The following is a 22218-nucleotide window of genomic DNA, read 5'->3' on the forward strand; positions in this document are numbered from 1 at the left end:
ATCCTTCTCTCTTCTCTTTCTTTCCTGAATTCTTCTCTCCAACCTCTAAATTTTGACTGTTTTTTGGACTACTTTTCTTGCTCCCTTTCTTTCATCTTTCTGTCCAACCTCTCTCAACTAATACGTCTTAGTGCAAGCATGGGGTTTTCTCTTGTATATCATTTACTATTTTCTAGAGTACTTTATCTTGCTGTTCATCCAATTCAATTCCCTTTTCAGTATCGTAAGTGTTGAATGGCTGAAAGTGTCCCAGCACTTGGCAATATTGCATGATCATCTTGGTTCATTGATTAGTGTTTCACCACCCAAAAAAAATTCATTGCTGAAAAAATGCTAACCAGCCAAACCTATATGAAAAATGAGGAGCTTAAGCCAGACTTGGGCAATGAAATAACTTGTACTTAGAAGGGAAGAAGTAGTGATTAAAAGGTAAGTGTCCAACCTCAAGATAATACTGGTACTTACATTGTCAAACTGTCATACCAGTCTGAGAAGATGAAGATTTGATAGAAATATCATAATTGTTTTAAGTAAAATAAGTCCTTACAATGTAATCTAGTTCACCTAGTAATTTTGAGACATTAGGTTTCATAAATTGTAATTGTTTGTTTTGTCCATATGCATTAGTTTATTAGAAACGACAAAAATAAATTCAATATTCAATTAGATTAATAAAAGTCTTCCATACTAATTAGGATCTTACAAATTATATGATAAACTTTCTAAGTGTTATAAAAGTTGTGCACTTGCAAAACCTGTCTTAATATAACTGGAGAGTTTAATGTATAGCATCATTTAACTGTATTCAAATAACCCTAAAGTCATAAATGGATTTGGGAGGAATATAGATGCTGTACTTGCAAAATACCAAAAACCCTTATTTATATTCCTGCAACATAGTGTTCAAACCCTGTTCCATTCATTGGGAAATATGTCTTTTTATCTTCAATTGTAAAGATAAAGTAAAGCATGCCATAGGTTTACACCAATAAGGAGTACAGTTTGTGACAAAATCAATATCAAGACCCACATCCTCCATAATTCAACATCAAAACTATTTAGTAAAGAAAGACTCATTTACCAATATGAGTAACATAATAAACAAAGCTTCAAATACATTCCAGTCTCATGACATTGCTATAAGGGAGGCTAGTCAATGACATCAACCAAAGCAAACTACATTCTTTTGTATGATTACATTTCTATTCTCATAACGTATACAGAATGTGTCACCACTTTCATGATGCAGTCACTATGAACAACGGGACTGAGGTGGGAGCCGTTGTATAACATAACAGATGCTATTAACACTACTATACAGGTATGGTTATTTTACCATCTGTATGGCTGTCATGAAATTGAGGATATTCAAGACAGGAATTAGGAATTCCTTGCTTATCACGCCTATTGTTGACTTTAATATGATTTGATATAAAATACCTACCTAGCTAGTAGGTATAGTTTATTTTAAAACTGCTGATACATGTACGTGTATTTTGTTTAGCTATCTGGTGCAGTTTTGTAGAAGTTGCAACACCCGTATCTGACGGTAATGACACCAAGTGGGAAACCAGGTTTTTTTTCTTTCTTTTTTTATTCTTTTAGGGTAGTACCTACTAGTTAGGCTAGTAGCTACTACTAGTATAGCTACCTATTGGATTAGCTAGGTTGGTATAGCCTAGCAGCCACAACAAAAATTAGGTACTAGACTTACCTACTAGCTATGGAATGTGGGATGAACTCTGGTGTTTTAGTATATATTGCGGTATTTCTACAGAACCAGTCCGCACGGACTGCAAGGAACGTAACTGCAGATACGGCATCCACTAGAGATGGGGGTGTCCAATGTATTTCGCCATGTTTAGTACTGGCCCCTGAAGGGTTAAAATTCTTGTTCAGTAGGTAAAACTGCATAGAAAAACCATAACGGCCATAGTCTAGGCTGCCGCGGATAAGCACCCTAGATCTACCTATATTGCTATTAAGTACATCATGACTAGCCAAAGGAGTAACTACTTAGCCTAGGCTATATATCAAAATGAAACGAGTGTGTCATGATGCTACTACATTACACACAAATGAACGAACTAGGTATTAGGGTAAAAAACCGCATGGTACAGGGGTGGACCATGTACGATCAATGTGTACAACCCCAAAAAAAGTACATTATAACGCGTCCTGACATCGGAGATGGGCATCAGTCGCGACTTCTTGTTGGTGAGAAACGGAGCTAAAGACCTCTACTCCGGTGTCAGGACGCGTTATAATGTACTTTTCTTGGGGTTGTACACATTGATCATACATGGTCCACCCCTGTACCATGCGGTTTTTTACCCTATGTAAGCTATTAGATAAAGAAATGTGTACCCTAACAAGTTATGCATCACCATGCAGGTGCAGTTGTGCAGCAACATCCCAATTAAATAGTTTAATATTATTCCTCAGCCAAAATAAGTTAACCCTTGGTTAGGTTATGTTAGGGTAGTTAGTCATTGCTCAGTACATATGGGAAAATATTATTAGGACAACCAAAATAAGTTAACCCTTGGTTAGGTTATGTCAGGGTAGGTAGTCATCGCTCAGTACTTATGGGAAAATATTTCTAGGACAATTTTTAGACGAGGTTAAGGGGATATCCCAGGGTGTGAAGACCCTTTTGTTAGGTTAGGCTAGTTTACGTCCTTGTAACTATCAAAATTGTTAAGATAAATTTCCATGTTTGGAATTAATGTCTGTATTGATAGAAACCAATTGAGTAAATGGTTTTAGTAGAGAAGATTTTTTTAAGACAAAAAACCAATAAATCATGATAAATTATGTATAATTTTGGTCTTGCAGTATTTTGCATTATCAGTGCTTGTTAAGATTACAGCCACAGTGTATGTGTTTGTTTGTTAAAACACATCCCAAGGTATCCATATTTATGGACCTTTGATTCAAGAAGTTTGTGAATTTCATGAGAATATGGCCGGAGACAAGTTGCATACAGAAACGGTTTCATTTTACAATACAGTGTTAGTAATTTTGATTATTATTCTTCTTACAGTATATGTGCTATAATTCATAGAGTCAGTTTTATTGAAGAGAATATGTTTAGTAAGTTGGTTTAATATATGTATATTAATTTTAGCTGCATTTCAAAACAAATTAGTATTTTTTAGTCACTGATAAGCCACTAGGTATCCTTAGTTATTTGCATTTTCATTAGTTTAGTATTCATTAATTCTGAGACATTATATAACAAGTAAAGCACCCAACTTGAAATGGTCCATAGTATTATAAATATATTACAAAGCAGGGTCTTTTGATGAGGAAAAGGCTAATTGGAGGGGTTGCTGTGGTAGTGTTTAACACTCGCCCCAGTTCTATACCGACACCTTTTATTTAGGTGAGCGAGTCAGAGACTTCTGACATGTCCAATTTAGCAGTTCTCTGGTATCATAGCAATATTTTACTAGAAATAGTGCTAAAGAGGACACATTTTACTGGGCGACACGGCTTCCTCGCCCAGAAATAGATTTTTCCTATGTCAAAATCCCTTTTTTGTTTTTTTGTATACTTTTGAGTTTATGCCATACAGTTGTGCATGTTCGTGTTTTAATTTCGATTTAATCTTTTTCAGGTAAAAAGTCAGTCATGTTGAATCCTGAACCAGATGGAAAGCTAAAGGACTGCTTCTTGAGTTTATCTTCCGAAGCCAAAGGTAAGATTATTTGTTTTAATTACAAAACTTTAGCCTCACATTAGTGCCATAATGCCAGGTCAGAAAACAAGACTTCCCTCAGTTAGGCAACAGAAAATCCATACATTGAGTTCTTATTTGTCATGGCACCTTATTTTTGACTGCTGACCATGGTTTACAACATTTATCTTACTATTTGTTTCATTAGAATTGGATTAGTTTTCATATGTATTGAGGAGTTTTACTTTTAACTTACCTAGTATTGTCTTTTTGGTGCATCAGTAATTTTAAGTTACATTATTGTATATATATAGCTTTAGAAATGCAACCCAATTGTCTTTTTAAACAGATTTAAGAATATACCTTTCCAAAATGGCTCCTGAGAAATTGGGGCTATAAGAGCACTATTGAAAAAAATGTAGAATGATATGTATGTTGAAGGTATATTAAACATTGGAGGAAATAAGGTGGTTTAGAAAAGAAACATATAGATTAGAAAAATTTAGAATAGTACATTATTCAGTACTCTAAAGTTGATAGGAAGTATCTCCATATTTCAAAACCATACGTATAGAAAATTGGGCAAACCATAAACTGAATGAATTAAACAACTAATACCCCTAGAATTCTGTTTGCCAGAATGCAAATTTAAATCCAAGAAAACTTAGTAACAACTTAAATTGTAGCATCACACAAGGTATGGGATCAGTAGCATATTAAGGAAGTACAGCTGTACTAGTTCCATAGTTAGATCACTGTACTTCTGTTTAATACTAGAAAGCTGCTTACTAATATTTCTGATTTTAATTTCAACTGGTTTATCACTTGTGAAAGCTCTTCAAGACAAGGTTTGACTTGTATTTGTTTATAAATGCAGTGAGTTTTGTTCAGTGTACAAATGCTAAATAATCTTTTCTTTTACAGAATTGTATTTGAATGATACTGTTCCAGTTCTAGATGCAATACCCTCACCTCTACAGTTTTATAGAGACTGGGTTGCACCTAACAAACCAGTGATATTCAGAGGAGCAGTAAAGAAATGGCCTGCTATCAAGAAGTGGACCATAAAATACCTGAGGTATTGTAAATATGTTGCTTATTAATGAAAGAAATAGGTATGTTTCATTACATAAGATAATGAGATAATGCTATGTTGCTCAGAAATTATGTTTGATTTTTACTTTTAAAACATATACTGTATGAGTGATGTAAGCACATTTTGAATATAATTTTGCATAATTTTGTAGTTTGGTTGGTTTTGTTACTTATATACCTACTCTTATGCAATGCAAACCTAATCAAGTTTATATGAATTGTGGTTCGTTGTTTCCCTTAGGTAAGGAGAAAGCAAGTATGATTAACATATTATCCCTTTTTTGTAAATTATTGTCTGATTATTCTACTCTTTTAGGGAGAAAATTGGTGAAAAACATGTAAGTGTTGCTGTTACACCCAATGGTTATGCAGACGCCCCACAAGGTGAATATTTTGTTATGCCAGAAGAACGGAACATGATATTCAAGGACTTCTTGGATATCATGGAGAACCCTGATTCCCAGCCTGGTGTAGGTGAAATGATCATTTACAGTACTAATTACTTTTGCAAATTTGACTGTATAATGAAAAATGTAAAATTTTAGTAAATTATTTTCTAAATTGCATAAGTCAGTCATTCTACATGTAATCATAGGATACATGCATAAGATAGAGGTATTACATATGCACATACCAAGTAATTTGTACTTAAGTTTTGGAAGTCTCACTTTAGCTAATGGGGAAGGGCATATATCAAGAAATAGAATGCTTCACTAAAGTTTATAAAACTTTCAAATTTTTCCTCATTGAAGGTGTTTTACATCCAGAAGCAAAATTCAAATTTTACTGAAGAATTCCCAGAAATTCTGGGTGATGCTGCCACTGATGTTCCATGGTTTTCTGAAGCTTTAGGTAAAGAACCAGATGCTGTTAATTTTTGGATGGGAGATCACAGAGCAGTAACGTCAAGTAAGTAAAAAAAAAAAATGCTTTTAATGTTTGATACTGGTGCAGTGTGAATGTTATTTTTTTTTATTTTTTTTTAGATATTTTATCCAATACATTGTAAATAAGTGAATGAGGGGCATTTATGATTTAATTTTCTATGGTAAATATTGCTGGTCAGTTTACAGTCTGAGCTTATTGTGATCGTTTTACTGTATTTTTGATAATTAGAGGGACAAAATACCTCTGAAATAAGGTGTTAAATTAGTATACTTCTTTTGGGGCACTCACCATCATCCTGAATAATATTAAACTTTTAATGTGATTAAGTAAACTATAACTTTAGTTGTTACAAGTTGATTTCCAGTTTAGTAATCTTGTGTCCTCCCCCTTTCAGTGCATAAAGATCACTATGAAAATATTTATTGTGTGGTGTCTGGCTACAAAGATTTTATTTTACTCCCGCCTTCGGATACACCGTGGATACCTTACAAAAGTTATGCTGCTGGTGTCTACAAAGAAACAAATCCAGGGAAGTTTGTTATAGAAGAGGATGCAGAAACTGGGGTTGTGCCTTGGGTATGCATTGATCCATTGAAACCAGATTTAAATGCATATCCTCAGTATAAACATAGCAGTCCCGTGCATTGCAGAGTACATGCCGGTGACGCACTTTACCTTCCGTCCTTATGGTATCACCATGTTAGACAATCTCATGGTTGTATAGCGGTCAACTTTTGGTATGATATGGAGTATGATGTCAAATATAATTACTATAAATTTATACAAAACTTATGCTGGAAAGAGGTGGAGCTGTGATATTGGTAGTTTTAGGTAAAATAAATATTCATAAAACCTGTATTCTATCTTATTATTGTTAAAATGTATTCCATGTTTGACTGATGGTATCCCGTTTGCCAGTGTATACATGTAGTATATGGTTTTGGATTTGGACAAAATATTTGAAGGGAAAGTAAAAAAATTATCTTGAGAGACTGGAAAATCAATTTTTGTGTTAGTACAAGTTACTGATAGGTTTTCCTCCTGTTACACCTTTCATTTCCAATTCCCTCTCCAGCTCTGGATGACCTCATAGGTCCCAAAGCTTTGCCATTGGTCTGAACTCTATACTCCATTCCATTAAATGTAACACAGTCGCGTGTTCGATTCTCGGCCATCTCATTGAGGAGTGAGAGATGTGAATTTCTGGTGATAGAAGTTCACTCTCGACGTGGTTCGGAAGTCACGTAAAGCCGTTGGTCCCGTTGCTGAATAACCACTGGTTCCATGCAACGTAAAAACACCATGCAAACAAACAATAAATGTAACACAGCTAATTATTTATCTGTGATATGGTACATCAGTGAGGTATTTGTAATCATGTTTGTTGAATCATGTACAATATGGAATTGGAATTGTGTTTTGGATGAATTTTGAGGATGACTTGTTTGCCATAGCCATTAATGGCCCATATTCATAGTTATCTTATATACAATTATAAGGGAATTTACAAAATGAGTGTCACATTGCTAAATTCGTGTAAAGTCTCAAAAGGATCTATTTTTAAATGAAAATGAAATATGGGACAAGTTAAAGTTAAAAAGTTGGACAGCTTATAGACGAGAGATGTAAGGGAACAAACAGATGAAAAGAGAAAGACAGCTTGCTGAGGCAACCCTGCAAAGATAGACAGGTATGGTGACAGTTCATTTTAACGGTCTCTTTATACACCATTTAAAATTTTACGCAATTGGAGATGTGCACAGGAAATTCCCCCCAAAATCCTAACCTCTCATTGTGGATGGGGAACATCAAAAAGCAACTCCTGTTCATGTACTTATATCTGATTACCACCACAGATATATGTGACTACTGCAGGTTAAATCATTAGCGTCTTTGCCCTTAAACCCATCCCGTACAATCCTTGAACAAACACGTCTATACCCTTTCACCCTTCCCTGTCTTAAGGTGCGTCCACACAGTCGAACAGTGTCCGACGGGCAAACATTGTTACCATATCATAGGCGAAGTAGGATGACGTCATAAGCGTTGAAACGATGGAAGTAGATCTGGCAATAAACAGTGGTACCAGATGATCGTATCCTTTCAGGCTCATACTGTTAGGCAGAGCCCGACGGTCTCTGCCCTTACCAGGCAAAGTCCGTCTGTAGCAGCGTTACCAAAGTGAGGAAATTCGTCTGCTAACGATGAAGATTTGAGTTAAGGACAATCAGACGAGGATAAGAGTACCTAATTCCCCCTCAAACTGATAATATGAGTAAATATTTCCTCAACGCTTATAGCTGTATTAAGGCATTTCTACAGATTTTTTTTCATATGTATGTATACACAAAAACTTATCTACAGTACATTATATATACTTACATTCATACATACACATGCATACATATGTAAACATATTCTATATTTAAGATTTCACTGAGTGTACTTTGATGTTTGTATGTTCTTCATTCCTGAAAGCATTTGTTACTGGAGATAAATTTCGTATTACCTTACTGGATATTGAATAATGAATAATTAAAATGCATAAAAGATGTTTATAGAGAAATTGTGTTCCGTTCTTAACATTCATTACGTTTTATGCATTCTTTCGTATTAGAGCTACTAGCAAAAAATAAATAAATAAAATAGAATAAAAAAATGGTAGACAGCCTACCTAGCTCGGTTTTATGGAAAAATTTATATACCTTTTTATTTGGAAACATATACACACAAGATTGTTTTAAGACAAACATGATTTTGATGTAGGTACTGTGAATGTGATATGTACATATTCTGTTCGTTTATGGATACATGTCTGTAATGGAGAACAAAACTGTATGAACAGGTTTATAGAATAACATGAGTAAAGAACTTTACATGCATAGCATTCATTCATTCGCTTGTTTCTCTCTCTCTCTCTCTCTCTCTCTCTCTCTCTCTCTCTCTCTCTCTCTCTCTCTCTCACACACACACACACACAATCATCATGGTATCTGAAGCAGTAAAAAAGGCTGGAGGTTGCACTAGGTTTACGCCGACTAAATCTATGAATGAATGCTTGAAGTCATGGTGATGATATAAATGAGGAAGAGGTGGTGGAGGAGTAGGACAATTAATGAGTAATGACGACTTTAAATGGTATTGGATATGTAAATAAAATGTCTGTATAGCTAATACAGTAATTATGTAAAAAAAAAAAAAAAAAAAAACATTGTTTTATTATTTCACTCTTCATGTAATGCTTCCTGAATTTGAGAGATCAGCTAATTTAAGTCAGGTATACCTCTCACGTTTTCTTTCAAACTAATGAGGAAATACTCGGTGAGGAAATATAGCAACGCTGCTGTAGTCTTCTCCACAACGCAGGATAGGTGAGTTTGGTCGGGAAATTTAGGTCGTTCAGTAGGCAATAACAAGGGTGGTTTCACTATGCCTAGCACAGAGGAAAAGAAAAAAAAAAAATACCACTGTTTGGAGTAAAACTTGCAGTGTGTTTAAGAAGAAGAAGAAGAAAAAAAAGATAGAGTCCAGAAGAGAGTGGTGTAGAGAATGGTTGCGTAGAAGAGGAGAGTTGGGAAGTCATGTGACTATATTACGTGAACTCCAACATGGACCTTAGCATGAATTTATCATGTACATGAGAATGGATGTAATTAGTTTCTATACACTACTTGCAAAAGTGGAACCGTACGTAAGAAAGCAGGATACCAATTTGAGGCAGAGTATAAGTGCAGAAGCTCGTCTGGAAGCAACGCTCAGATTTTTAGCATCTGGGTGCTCATATACATCGCTGCAATATAGCACGAGGATATCAAAGCAGAGTTTGTCTCTAATTATACCGGAGACATGTGAAACCATATATGCAGTTCTCAAAGATGATTATTTAAAGGTGAGTGTTTGTTTAAAGGTTAATGATAACATCACTTTCACACCAAGTAATCTTATATTTTCTATGCTAATTATGAATAATGTCAAATTGTGTATCCTGACGAACCCTTCCCCCCAAAAAAAAACAAGTAATGGTAATTTATATAAACAATAAACAGCAATATAAATGTGAAAAACTACTCTTTAACCATTGATGTCGACGAAAGACGACAAAGTTTAGCAAGAAAAAGAACTTCATTAATTAGTTTTTCTGCATAAATTTTGGTTTCCCCTTTCAATTGTCGAAGATTATTTGCAACTACGGTTGCAAAAGCAGTACAAACATCAGCAGTGTCCTGCGTAGACAACAATTCCCTCAGCTGGTGTAGGGCTTCCCGCATAACATCGTCTGCATCGTCACGCATCCTTTTGCCTGATCGATTGGCAGTATTCACTGTAGTGGAGGTGTCACTTCTGGATGAATTGTCCGTAGGACATGCAGTAGACACTGCAGGCGGTGTCATTACAGGTGTTTTTGCTGCAAGAGATGTTTCACCAACTCCCATCAGTACTGGATCGTTGAAAATCTGTAATATTGAGAATAGACACGTGTAGTGCAAAATATATATATATATATAATCATATATAATATATATCTATATATATATATATATATATATATAATTTATAATATATATATAATATATCAGGAATTTTTTCTTTTGAGAGAGAGAGAGAAAGGGGTGGGGGGAAGAGAAAAAGATAAACAAAATCGAAATAGAAAATAGAAAAAGAAGAGGGAGAGAAAGATTGAGTGCTTGGTTATGAAAGTATGCAGGTAAAGGTCATGGAATTGAGTCATTATATTTGCTTAATCTAAAGTTCATTGACATACTGCTTCTACATTTCATTGACAGACACCTACAACCCCAGAGGAATGGATGCGTGTGGCACATGGTTTTCAAACAAGATGGGATTTCCCAAACTGTCTGGGGGCTATTGACGGGAAACGTGTTGATAAGGCCTCCACCTGATATTGGTTCGTACTTCTTTAATTACAAAGGAAGCCACAGCATCGTACTCCTTGCCATATGTGATGCAAACTGTGAATTTATATATGTAGACATAGGCACAAATGGTAGAGTATCAGACGGAGGCGTGTGGGACAACTGTACTCTCAATACTCGTATTGCAAGTCAAACTGCTGGTCTGCCAGGGTATCGAATGGTTACCGAAAGTGAGATGACACTACCATACGTTTTTGTGGCAGACGAAGCATTTTCGTTGCGCCGACACATTATGAAACCCTTTCCACATACTAATCAGGCTAGAAAGGAACGTATTTTCTCATATCGTCTCTCCAGGGCAAGACGTACTATAGAAAATGCATTTGGCATTTTGGCAAACAGATTTCGCGTGTTTATTTCACCTGTTCAACTACCTCCATCAAAAATTGATACCATAGTTTTAGCATGCACATCTCTGCATAACTTCCTCAGGAGAGACCATGTGAGCCACTACACGCCTGAAGGATGTTTAGATGTCGAGGATTTGTCAGTAGGACACATTATTCCTGGAAGCTGGCGACAAACTTATGAATTACCAGGGCTACAGAGGGTGAGCCGGAATGACATGGCTGATGCCAGGAATGTCCGTGAACAATATATGCAGTATTTTAATGGAGAAGGGCAGTGCCATGGCAGTATAGATCGATAAATGATTAATAACTGTGTTAATTACCTCTCTGCATAGCTATCAATGTAGTGCATTTTTTGTTAAACTTAACATTTTTATGATGATGATGATAATAATAATAATAATAATAAATGAACCATTATGTACGTAGCTTTTCTTTCTTCCTCACCATGAAACGAGTATATGCATATCGGCATCATAAACCTTGTTATCATTGTTCATACTGGAAAAATCATCACTAGAGTATGTGCTCACATATTCCTTTCACGCACTATTTTATGAATTTATCACGACACACATCCTGTCTGTTCACATAGTTAATATCTGTTCTTGAGAGAGAGAGAGTACAAAAAATGATGATGATGATAAACTATATTTACAATGATATATTGGTTATTCTTTACATAAGTTTTTGAAATATAGCCACAAATGTAGAATACAGATTTGGAATAATTTATTTTGTTGCTGAAAATGTTTGCGAAAATTCATAAAACAGCACAAGCAACAATATATATATATATATATATATATATATATATATATATATACTATATATATATATATAAGTATAAGTTATTAGCATAAAGTATCATTGAGAATATGGATAATGATTAATTATGGATAGCATAAAACACCCAAAGGAGATATGTCAAACACAATATGATAATCCAATGCTAAAATCGTAAAGCATAAATAAAATAAGAGACAGACAGAGACACACCGTACATACCTCATGATCAGAATGTTCCTCCTCAGCTGTATCGTTGGAGGCATTATCTATGTTTGAGAGAGATGGTCTGATTGTCACCATCATTAAGGAAAGAAAGGTCATTAAAACACCATAATCTGGGGATGTAAATGTCGTTTATCCCAGCTCCTGACTTGCGTGAGTTTTCAACCAATCGCATTTCACGTCTGTGTTGACTTCGCAGGGTTTCTATTTTCCGTTTTATATCCCCTGTGGTAATGGCAGCACATGTCTTGCGTAATTCGCGGCTATTGCTGTCAAAGCCGCTACACGTTTAGCTCTGTCCTTGTATATGTACATGCATCTATATAACTGGACGTTGAGGGAATAAATGTGCGTAAATACCGAGAACTCTGAGAGATGATGAATGCTTTCATAAAGAGACAAAAGACCACGAATTTGTGACGGACACTGCCGGGTGATATTAAACCAGAAAAATTATTACACAAAAGGAAGAATGAAAATGTTAAACATTTCTTTTTCAAATTAGCACTGATGATGGCCACTGTCTCTTAACTTGTGCATTGAAACACTGCAAGTGAAGAGTCGTGAAGGAAAAAAAACAAAGATATATATATTATTATATATAGATATATATATATTATATTAATATATATATATATATAGATTTTGTAGGATATAAATAATGGTAAGGAAGGCCAAGCGCTGGGACTTATGAAGTCATTCAGTGCTGACAGGGAAATTGAAAATGGAAAGGTTTGAAAAATGCAACAGGAGGAAAGCCTCGCAGTCGCACGACGAAATAATTGTTAGGAGGTGGATAGCAAGACAGAAGAAAGAGATTATGAATGGAGCTACAGTCAAAGGAATTAAAGGGGTTGAACCTGGGGACCGAATGGACGCTACAAAGAACCTCCGGCCCCACCCCCCCAAAGGGGAAATGTAAACGATGACTGTAATCATTTAAGAGGAAGGATTATCAAAATACGATTACTGAAATCCCTGGATATGTTAGTCTGTATGATCGAAAATCGGATTAAAATTCGAGAAAATCTTGACACAAAACAGAGGAATGATGAATTCTACAGGATCGGACTTTCTGACAAGCACTTTTGTTAGTTTCTGAAGCACCACTGTAACCAAATGCAGCCAATATCAGACTCTAAAGGTCTGATGCAACTTTCAATTCATAATTTTTGCTCCTTTTGGTTAGTTTTGGGGTCATCATAATGTTCTGTAACTTATATAGGAATAAACTTGATTTATAAGACGAAGGAGCTAGGTTACACCAACGTTCATACTCTACTGATGGCTAGGAAAAAGTGCCTAGCATTAGTCAGCTTATTCTAATACTCTAGTTACACCCCGCTCCGGGGGTGTAACTCGTTTTGTCCATCATCAACATTCTGTTTAGACGCCAGGGTGCCACAAGTAGTCCCAGATTTTTTTTTTTTTTTTTTTTTAACCTTCCCCTTTACAATAAAATATGGAAACAACAATAAAATATGGAAACAGACTGCAGGAATACTTCAAAGCAACGCCCCATCGCCTTAACTTTTTTTTTTTCAGTTATCCATCCATATATCTATCGGTATATTTATTGGTTATTTCCCATTTACTTTGGTTGTCTTTTTTTTTTTATACATCACTTGGAATTATTTTCCGCGCAGTCGTGAATACTATGAAAAAAGCACAGTAAAGAGCAGTAAATAGCAAACAAATAGCAAAACCAAATTACATATAATGTAGAAAACAACAGAGTCTTTAGTAACACTGCAGTCAAATTTAGAACGTTAAATTCCAACGATTTTCATGACAAACAATGCAATCAACGCGGGTTTGTAGTAATATAGCGTGTAACAGAGGGATAGTTTTCTCAAGGTATATGATTACAACAAACACCTGTATCAAAAGAAAAAAAACTGTCAGCGTGCAATAGCCAATGGGATGGTCAACCCAAGGAGGCCCTTACCTATCCCTGTCCCATCACCCACCACACACACAAATATGGAGGAGGAGGAGGAGGAGGTGGAGGAGGAGTGTGGATTAAAATACCAAAAACTTGATAAAAACCTACCTCTCAAAAGATTAAATGTAATTATGAGTCAGAGAATACGTAAATGGGAATAAAACTATATAAAAAAAACGTACAAAAAGGAATAAATAAATGAAAACCCACAAGGAAGTTGGTTAAAACTCAAGGATGACGAATAATGAATCGTCCGACGGCGCGCCGTCTGGCTTTCCTTGTGGTCACCAGTCCAAGTACTATCCAGACCTGACGTTGTTGAATTTTACTATTCGAACGAACAGTGGTATATATAGTAATCACGTTACTTCATTCAACATGTAGTTCCACACTGGACGGGTGGTTTTCGAGCTCGGCTGCCAATCCGGTGGCCCGAAGTTCGAGTCCCAGCTCTGCCAAAGCGGAATCAGAGAAATTTATTTCTGGTGATTAAAATTCACTTCTCGGATCCCACAATAAATTGTAGTTCCCGTTGCTAGGTAACCAATTGGTTCCTAGCCACGTAAAATTATTTAATCCTTCGGGCCAGCCCTGTAGAGCTGTTAATCAGCTCAGTGGTCTGGTTAAACTAAGATATACTGAACTTTTTTAACTTCAATCAGCTTCCACCCAGCCACCCTTTCTTCTTCTGACTACTACTACTATACCTACTACTACTCTACTACTACATCTACTACTCCACTACTACTACCTCTACTCTCTCTCTTCCTATTTCCAAAAAAGCCTCATCCTCTTTCGATTTTGCCTTTCTCGGTAATTTGGGAAGTCTGTTTTTCCTTTAAGAATTCTTCGAACATCTGCTTTAATTTTGATCCATATGCCCATGCCCTCGCTCTCAGATCATACGTAGTTGCATCCCGTCTCACGTCTGTTTTTGCTCAATGCCCACCGTCATCCCACCCCCCCTCCAGCCCACGCGAATTTTTGTTTTTTGTTTTTTTTGTGCTCATGCCCAATTTGGGAGCTTTCTCTCTGCCGCTGCAATGTTCGTCAATTCCCCCTGAAACGCGTGTGTTCTCCGATCCAACCCCAATTCCCAGTCTCTTATTCCTGCCATTCCTAAAATAATATTACCATTGGCCCCACAGGTGAAAAACCAACCAGAAAGCTGATAAACAAAATATAATCTATTAAAAAGAGGCGAGGTCTTGGCCACAGCGAATTGAAATGTCAAGATTTGGTTTGGTACAGCGACATACTAAGCTTTATTTAATAAATAAATAAATCATAATTTCAAGCTTGGGTTTAATTACCTGACATATTAAACCGAAATATAAGCTTGGGTTCAGTAAACAACTATCAAGACCGGTTTTAATTAGCAGAAGTATCAAGCTGAAGTTCTGTAAAGTGATATTTCAAGCTTGGGTTAAGTGTACCAATATATCCTGTCCGGGTTTAGTAAAACGAAATACCAAACTGAAACCGTTAGGTTTAAGTAGAGATATCAACCTAGGGTTCAGTCAACTCAAGCTAAGATTCAGTCAACCGGAATTAAGCGAAACATGCTGAGGCTCAGTAAACTGAAATTACAAGCCTGGGTTCAGTAAACTTGTATCTACATTTACACTTGAAGTTAATAAACCGAAATGTCGAACTTTGTTCTGCAAACAAATATCATGACTGGGATGAACGATTGGGTTTATAAAATCAAACTATTGCGATGAGGTTTAGAAACTCAGCTCAGTAAGTCAAGCTTTTAAGTTTGGAAACATAAAAAAAATAAAGTTTGCGTTTTTCAAACGGAAACAACAATAGTAGGTCAATTAAATCTAAATCATGAGCTGAGTTTTATTAAACCTGATTGCCAACTGTGGACTCAACGTAACCAAAATAATAAGTAAAAAGACTGGTTTCATCAAAATACAAACCATGAATTTCTTCAAGAGAAATATCAAGCATGGTTTTATTGCCAACCAAAACCGCCAAAATTTATGTTTTAATGCTACACAGCCATACTCTCTCTCTCTCCTATCTCAGCATTGCCTTGGTTTTAAAAAGTAAACTTCAAGCTTTAGTTCAATGAATTTACGCATTAGGCTGTTTTAAATACCCAACATAGAAAACCTTAGTTTATAAATAAACAAAAGCTAAATAACATCACGTGAACTTCCACAAAGTTAAATGCATTTTGGTAACCTACGATATTAAAAAAAAAAAAAAATAAATAAAAAAACATATAAAAGCTCAATACTTCAATTCCAAGTATAAACATGAATTTATTAAATTGAATAGCAAAACCGACTTTTCATAACTCTAATCATAATAATCATTATAATAATAATATGGAAAAAACTATACATTACTCATAACCCACCCTTCGAAATAAAATTAAAAAAACACAAACTGATGAAAAAGGGCTGCAATTTGGTATGTTTGATGACTGGAAGGTGGATTATCAACATGCAAATTTGCAGCCCTCTAGCCTCAATAGTTTCTAAGATCTGAGGGCGGAGAGAAAAAATGCGGATGGACAGACAAATACCCATCTCAATAGTATTCTTTTACGGAAAACTACAACCTCTGGCATGAGAAAAAGAGTATAAGGCATGATATACAATGAAGATAGAATTGCACTCATCGGCAGCCAGTATATGCCAAATACAGAAGCATGATGTTCAGCATAGCCTCATTATTAAGTAAGAACAACTAAATATATACATATATACATATATGTATACATATATCATATAATATAATATATAATATATATATATACATATATATATGTATAGTATGATTACTCTAATACAGTAGTACAATATGAAGATAGAAGGCCCATCAATAAACACTATTTATACGTTGCAACAATGCAATTTTTACCAGTGAAAAGAGGCACAGACGAAAGCGTCTGAAATGTATTGTTGGAACGTGAAATGGTGCTTTATGGGCCTTTTCATCATTATATATTATATATATATATATATTCTATATTATATATATATATATATATATATATATATATAACATATATATATATATATCATACTATATTATATATATATACATATATATATATATATATATATATAGATATATATATATATATATATATATATATATATATATATATATACACGTATATGAATATATACTTGTGTGTATTTATATATATATACGTATATGTATATGGCCATACATGTATACATATATGTACGTGTGTGTGTGTGAGAGAGAGAGAGAGAGAGAGAGAGAGAGAGAGAGAGAGAGAGAGAGAGCGGAAGGCCAAAGAATTTTACGCTTCTCTCATTAAAAAAACCTTAACAACAAAATTTTTTTCAATTCTCAATTTTGTATAATTTATTTTGTTTCATAATCATCTGTGACTAAAATGTTAAAAGTTCCAGCTCTCTTTTTAGTTACTTTCTCGAGGAAGACATTATTTACTGGTTCATTTTTAAAGTCGTCTCCATTTGCATGGTTTCTGAAGCCGTCGCAGTCTTCAGGAGCCTTCAGTTACTCCAAGCCCTTCCGAAGGCTCGTGTGGAATCTCCCGAAGCAAGAAAATTGGCCTCGGAGCCAAAATGAAGATCTGGGGAATTCCTGGAGCTCTAGTGGCATTTTCCAATTCGAAATATTTGATCAGGTGAAAAGAAAGGTAACATGTTGCCCTTGGTAAATTAACTTTGTTGTGAAAAACCTATTCCCAACCGGATCAGTGGTACCTTTCATAAATGGAAATTGGATCCGAAACCTCGGATTATTTGATTAGTAAACAAGCAGTAGCTCTTGTCCTGGGAGCACTTTTTGGCCGAGCACATCAGTGCATTGAAGACCAGAAGGCTCTCCAGATTTGGTCAAGATGCTACTGCGCAGAAAAACGACGACAGACTTTACTACGCAACGGAAATGATCTCGCTTTTGAAAGAAGATTGGAAGGATGCAACGTCGGAGAACTTTCTCCTCCTAGATGAACTCGAAGATATGAATTTCAACGAGGCTGCTCTGATGAGAACGAATCAAGATTTACTTGAGAAGTTCATGGATGAAAAGCATAACGCTGAAGAGGAAAATAAACTCCTAAAGAAGAAAATAGAAGAGTTGGAAGACGCATTTTTCCAGAAGGCCAAGGATGTTGAAAATATAAACGAACAATAGCACGGAAGGAGAAAGAATGTGAGAACCATCGAGAAAAACTGGAAGAACTCCAGAGGCAAGCTGTGGACAATGACTTCTACTGTGGGTACCTTGAAGAGAAGGTCAAGGCCCATGAGGCTGAAAGAAAGAGGCTGTTCCAGGCGACTGCACAACTCGAGGAGAGATTGCAAGCCTCACAGAGAGAAGTATCATCTGTTCTCGCACGAAAGGATCTAGGCGATCAGAAGAAAGTACATATCCAGGAAACCACGGTTCAGTCGCTTACCACAGGAGAATGAAAAAATTAATAATGAGGAATTAGAGGAACGAGAACCACCAGTTACCGTGGTATACAATTCTATGGCAAATCAAAAGAATAAGAATGATGCTCTGATTGAAGAAAAAAGGTCAAAGGAAAACATGTTCTATAAGCTAGGACGACTGGAAGAAGCAAGTGAATGTTTCCTCAGAGTCTTGGATATGGACGACAATCAAGTGGACTGCAGGCGAAGACTGGGATTATGCCTCTTGTTGCTTGGTAGACACAGCCAAGCTATGACGCAGCTTGAGAAATTAGATGATCAAGAAGATTTGGTTGCAGCCGCCAGAACCTTGCAAAGAATGCAACGTCATGGCTGCCCATACTACATCCTAGGTATTGCAGAGGATGCTAATTTGAAGGAAATAAAGTGGGCCTACAGGAAGCGGACACTCAAGTTTAACCTGATAACTGCCAAGGGCTCTAAAGGACCAGCGACAACGCAGAATGGATATCATACACAAGGTCAACTATGCTAATGATCTCCTATGTGATACTGATGAAAGAAGAAAATACAACGCAGTCAGGGAATTCATCAAGGACCTGGCAGATAGTGTGTTTGAAGATCCTCAGAAGACAATGAAAGCAAAGAAGAAGAAACCTGGAAGGGCAACGAAGAGGAAGAAAACTAAAGGAAACTAGAAAGAAACAAACAGAAGAAACAGCCTGTGATTACCCAAAATTGTGAATGATTTTGTCTTGTCACCAGGTGGTGCTGCTGCGTCGTGTTCTAGAGGCCCTGCGATCTTCTTGGTCCATTCGATGAGCTTGACTGCAAGATGGGTGTTCTACTGCTCCCCCCGGCAGCAAACAACAATGGGAGGTCCCCCCACCTCCTGCACACCAATCCTGCAATCAAAACCATCGATGGGCCAAGAAAATCGCAATGCCTCTGGAACACGATGCAGCATCATCAACTGATGACCAGTCAAAATTCTTCACATGGGTTGTTTCTTTGTAGCGGTAAAGACAAGTCTTGAGAAACAGGCTTTTCATCAGGCATCCTTGGCGATTCTCTCATCTCCCTGATGGAGGCAGGAGGCCCAACTGTCAGGATGAGACCCAACAGTTATTCAGAGGAAGGAGGGACCAGGCTATCAAGATGAGAACTAACAGCTGTTCGGAGGCTGGAGGACAAGCTCCAGGATGAGAGCCAACAGCTGTTCAGAGGGTCACAGGGCACCCCCTCCCCTGCCACATGATACCCTCTGGAATGGGTATCGATACCAAATCACCTATTGGATTATGCACTGCATGTTAAATCACATTTTTTGCATATAGCCTACTGCAGTGGCAACCTTCCTGGCGTGGCGTAAAAAAACCCGTAAGTTCAATGCCTTTTATATATGCAAAATAGGGGTTTAGCAATGCATAATGGGTTGAATACTTGCATCTACTTAAGTGGCACCCTCTGGAACGGCGTAAAAACCCCATAAGTTCAATGCCTTTTATATATGCAAAGTATGACTTAGCAATGAATATTGGGGTTGAATCTTGATATACTTCTTGCAAACCTACTTGCGCGGCGTAAAAACCCGGAAGTCAATGCTTTATATTGCAAAGTATGGCTAGAATGCAAATAATGGGTTGTACTGTATACTACTGTGGCAAACTCTGCGCCGGCGTAAAAACCTGTAAGTTCAAGCCTTTTTATATATGCAAAAGTATGGCTTATGCAATGCATAATGGGTTGATACTTGCATATACTACTGTGGAACCTAAAAATGGCGCAAAAGGCGTACGGCTAAAAAGTAAGTTCAATGCCTATATATGCAAAGCATGCATGGTTAATGCATGAACTAAAAAATGTTGAATAAACTTGCAATATACTACTGTGGCAACCTCTGGAGCGCGGCTGTGTAAAAAACCGTAAGTCAATGTCAATGGCTAAAAATAATTTAAGCCAGTATGCAAATAGGGCATGCAATAATATGGGAAAAACTTGCATACTACTGTGGCAACCTGGCGCGGCGTAAAAACCCGTAAGTTCAATGCCTTTCAGTATGCAAAGAGGCTTAGCAATGCATAATGGGTTCAAATACTTCTATATACGTGGCAACCTCTGGCGCGGCGTAAAAAACCCGTAAGTTCAAGCCTTTTCACATATGCAAAGTAGGCTTATGCAATGCATAATGGGTTGAATACTTGCTTATACTACTGTGGCAACCTCTGGCGGCGTAAAAGCCCGTAAGTTCAATGCCTTTCATGTATGCAAAGTATGGCTTATGCAATGCATAAGGGGTTTGAATACTTGCATACTACTGTGGAACCTCTGGCGTGGCGTAAAAAACCCGTAAGTTCAATGCCTTTATATCAAAAGTAGGCTTGCAATGATAATGGGTTGAATACTTGCATATACTCTGTGGAACCTGGCGCGGCGTAAAAAAACCCATAAGTTCAATGCCTTTTATATAGCAAATATGGCTTATGCAATGCATAATGGGTTAACTTGCATATATCTGCAACCTCTGGCGCGGCGTAAAAAACCCGTAAGTTCAATGCCTTTCATGTATGCAAAGTATGCTTATGCAATGCATAATGGTTTGAATACTTGCATATACTACTGTGGCAACCTCTGGCGCGGCGTAAAAGCCGTAAGTTCAATGCCTTTTTTTTTTTTCATGTATGCAAGTATGGCTTATGCATGCATAATGGGTTCAATACTTGCATATACTACTGTGGCAACTCTGGTGCGGCGTAAAAACCCGTAAGTTCAATGCCTTTCATATAAAGCAAAGTATGGCTTATGCAATGCATAATGGGTCAATACTTGCATATACTACTGTGGCAACCTCTGGGCGCGGCTTAAAAACCCTGTAAGTTCAATGCCTTCACATATGCAAAGTGTGGCTTATGCAAGGCATAATGGGTTGAATACTTGCATATACTACTGTGGCAACCTCTGGCGCGGCGTAAAAGCCCGTAAGTTCAATGCCTTCATATAAGCAAAGTATGGCTTATGCAATGCCTAATGGGTTGAATACTTGCATATACTACTGTGGCAACCTCTGGCGCGGCTTAAAAAACCCATAAGTTCAATGCCTTTTTATATATGCAAAGTAGGCTTATGCAATGCATAATGGGTTGAATACTTGCATATACTACGTGGCAACCTCTGCGCGGGCGTAAAAACCCGTAAGTTCAATGCCTTTCATGTATGCAAAGTATGGCATATGCAATGCAAAAATAATTGTGGGTTCAATACTTTGCATATACTACTGTGGCAACCTCTGGCGCGCGTTAAAACCCGTAAGTTCAATGCCTTTCATATATGCAAAGAAATATGGCTTATGCAATGCATAATGGGTTGAATATGCATATACTACTGTGGCAACCTCTTGGCGCAGCGTAAAAACCCGTAGTTCAATGCCTTTTCATGTAGCAAAGTATGGCTTATGCAATGCATAATGGGTTGAATACTTGCATATACTACTGTGGCAAACTCTGGTGCGGCGTAAAAGCCAGTAAGTTTCAATGCCTTTTTATATATGCAAAAGCATGGCTTATGTAATGCATAATGGTTGAATACTGCATATACACTGTGGTCAACCTCTGCGCTTAGGTAAAAAACCTGTAAGTTCAATGCCTTTTATATATGCAAAGTATGGCAATATGCAATGCATAATGGGTTTCAATACTTGCATATACTACTGTGGCACCTCTGGCGCGCATAAAAATAAAAACCCATAAGTTTCAATGCTTTTATATATGCAAAGTATGTCTTATGCAATGCATTTTGGGTTTGAATACTTGCATATACTACTGTGGCAAAACCTCTGGCGCGGCGTAAAAAACCCGTAAGTTCAATGCCTTTATATATGCAAAGTATGGCTTATGCAATGCATAATGGGTTTCAATAC

The 22218-nt window shown here is 36.7% G+C and overlaps 1 protein-coding gene and 1 long non-coding RNA gene across 10 annotated transcripts in view; one reads left to right on the forward strand and one right to left on the reverse strand.

Moving 5' to 3' along the window:
• The first annotated feature begins 406 nt into the window (after nucleotides 1–406).
• LOC135206125 (bifunctional peptidase and (3S)-lysyl hydroxylase Jmjd7-like) lies at nucleotides 407–6521 on the forward strand. Of its 9 annotated transcripts, none has more exons than XM_064237368.1 (7): nucleotides 1332–1549; nucleotides 2839–3014; nucleotides 3623–3703; nucleotides 4607–4760; nucleotides 5094–5247; nucleotides 5530–5686; nucleotides 6060–6521. In XM_064237368.1, the coding sequence occupies exons 2-7, from the start codon at nucleotides 2957–2959 to the stop codon at nucleotides 6479–6481; spliced, it is 1026 nt and encodes a 341-aa protein (XP_064093438.1). In that variant the 5' UTR covers nucleotides 1332–1549; nucleotides 2839–2956; the 3' UTR covers nucleotides 6482–6521. The 9 variants fall into 9 exon arrangements, with proteins under 9 accessions (XP_064093446.1, XP_064093444.1, XP_064093443.1 ...); XM_064237369.1 differs by having other exon boundaries at nucleotides 1343–1451; XM_064237376.1 differs by lacking the exons at nucleotides 1332–1549; nucleotides 2839–3014 and adding an exon at nucleotides 407–429.
• Nucleotides 6522–9584: 3063 nt separating this feature from the next.
• LOC135206127 (uncharacterized) overlaps nucleotides 9585–22218 on the reverse strand; it is a 48961-nt gene continuing 36327 nt past the window's right edge. Inside the window, exon 3 of the long non-coding RNA XR_010312681.1 lies at nucleotides 9585–10119. This is a non-coding gene — a long non-coding RNA (uncharacterized LOC135206127). The remainder of the gene's footprint in view (nucleotides 10120–22218) is intronic.

The sequence above is a fragment of the Macrobrachium nipponense genome, chromosome 29 (genome assembly GCF_015104395.2).
Source record: "Macrobrachium nipponense isolate FS-2020 chromosome 29, ASM1510439v2, whole genome shotgun sequence".
NCBI classification, from domain to species: domain Eukaryota; kingdom Metazoa; phylum Arthropoda; class Malacostraca; order Decapoda; family Palaemonidae; genus Macrobrachium; species Macrobrachium nipponense.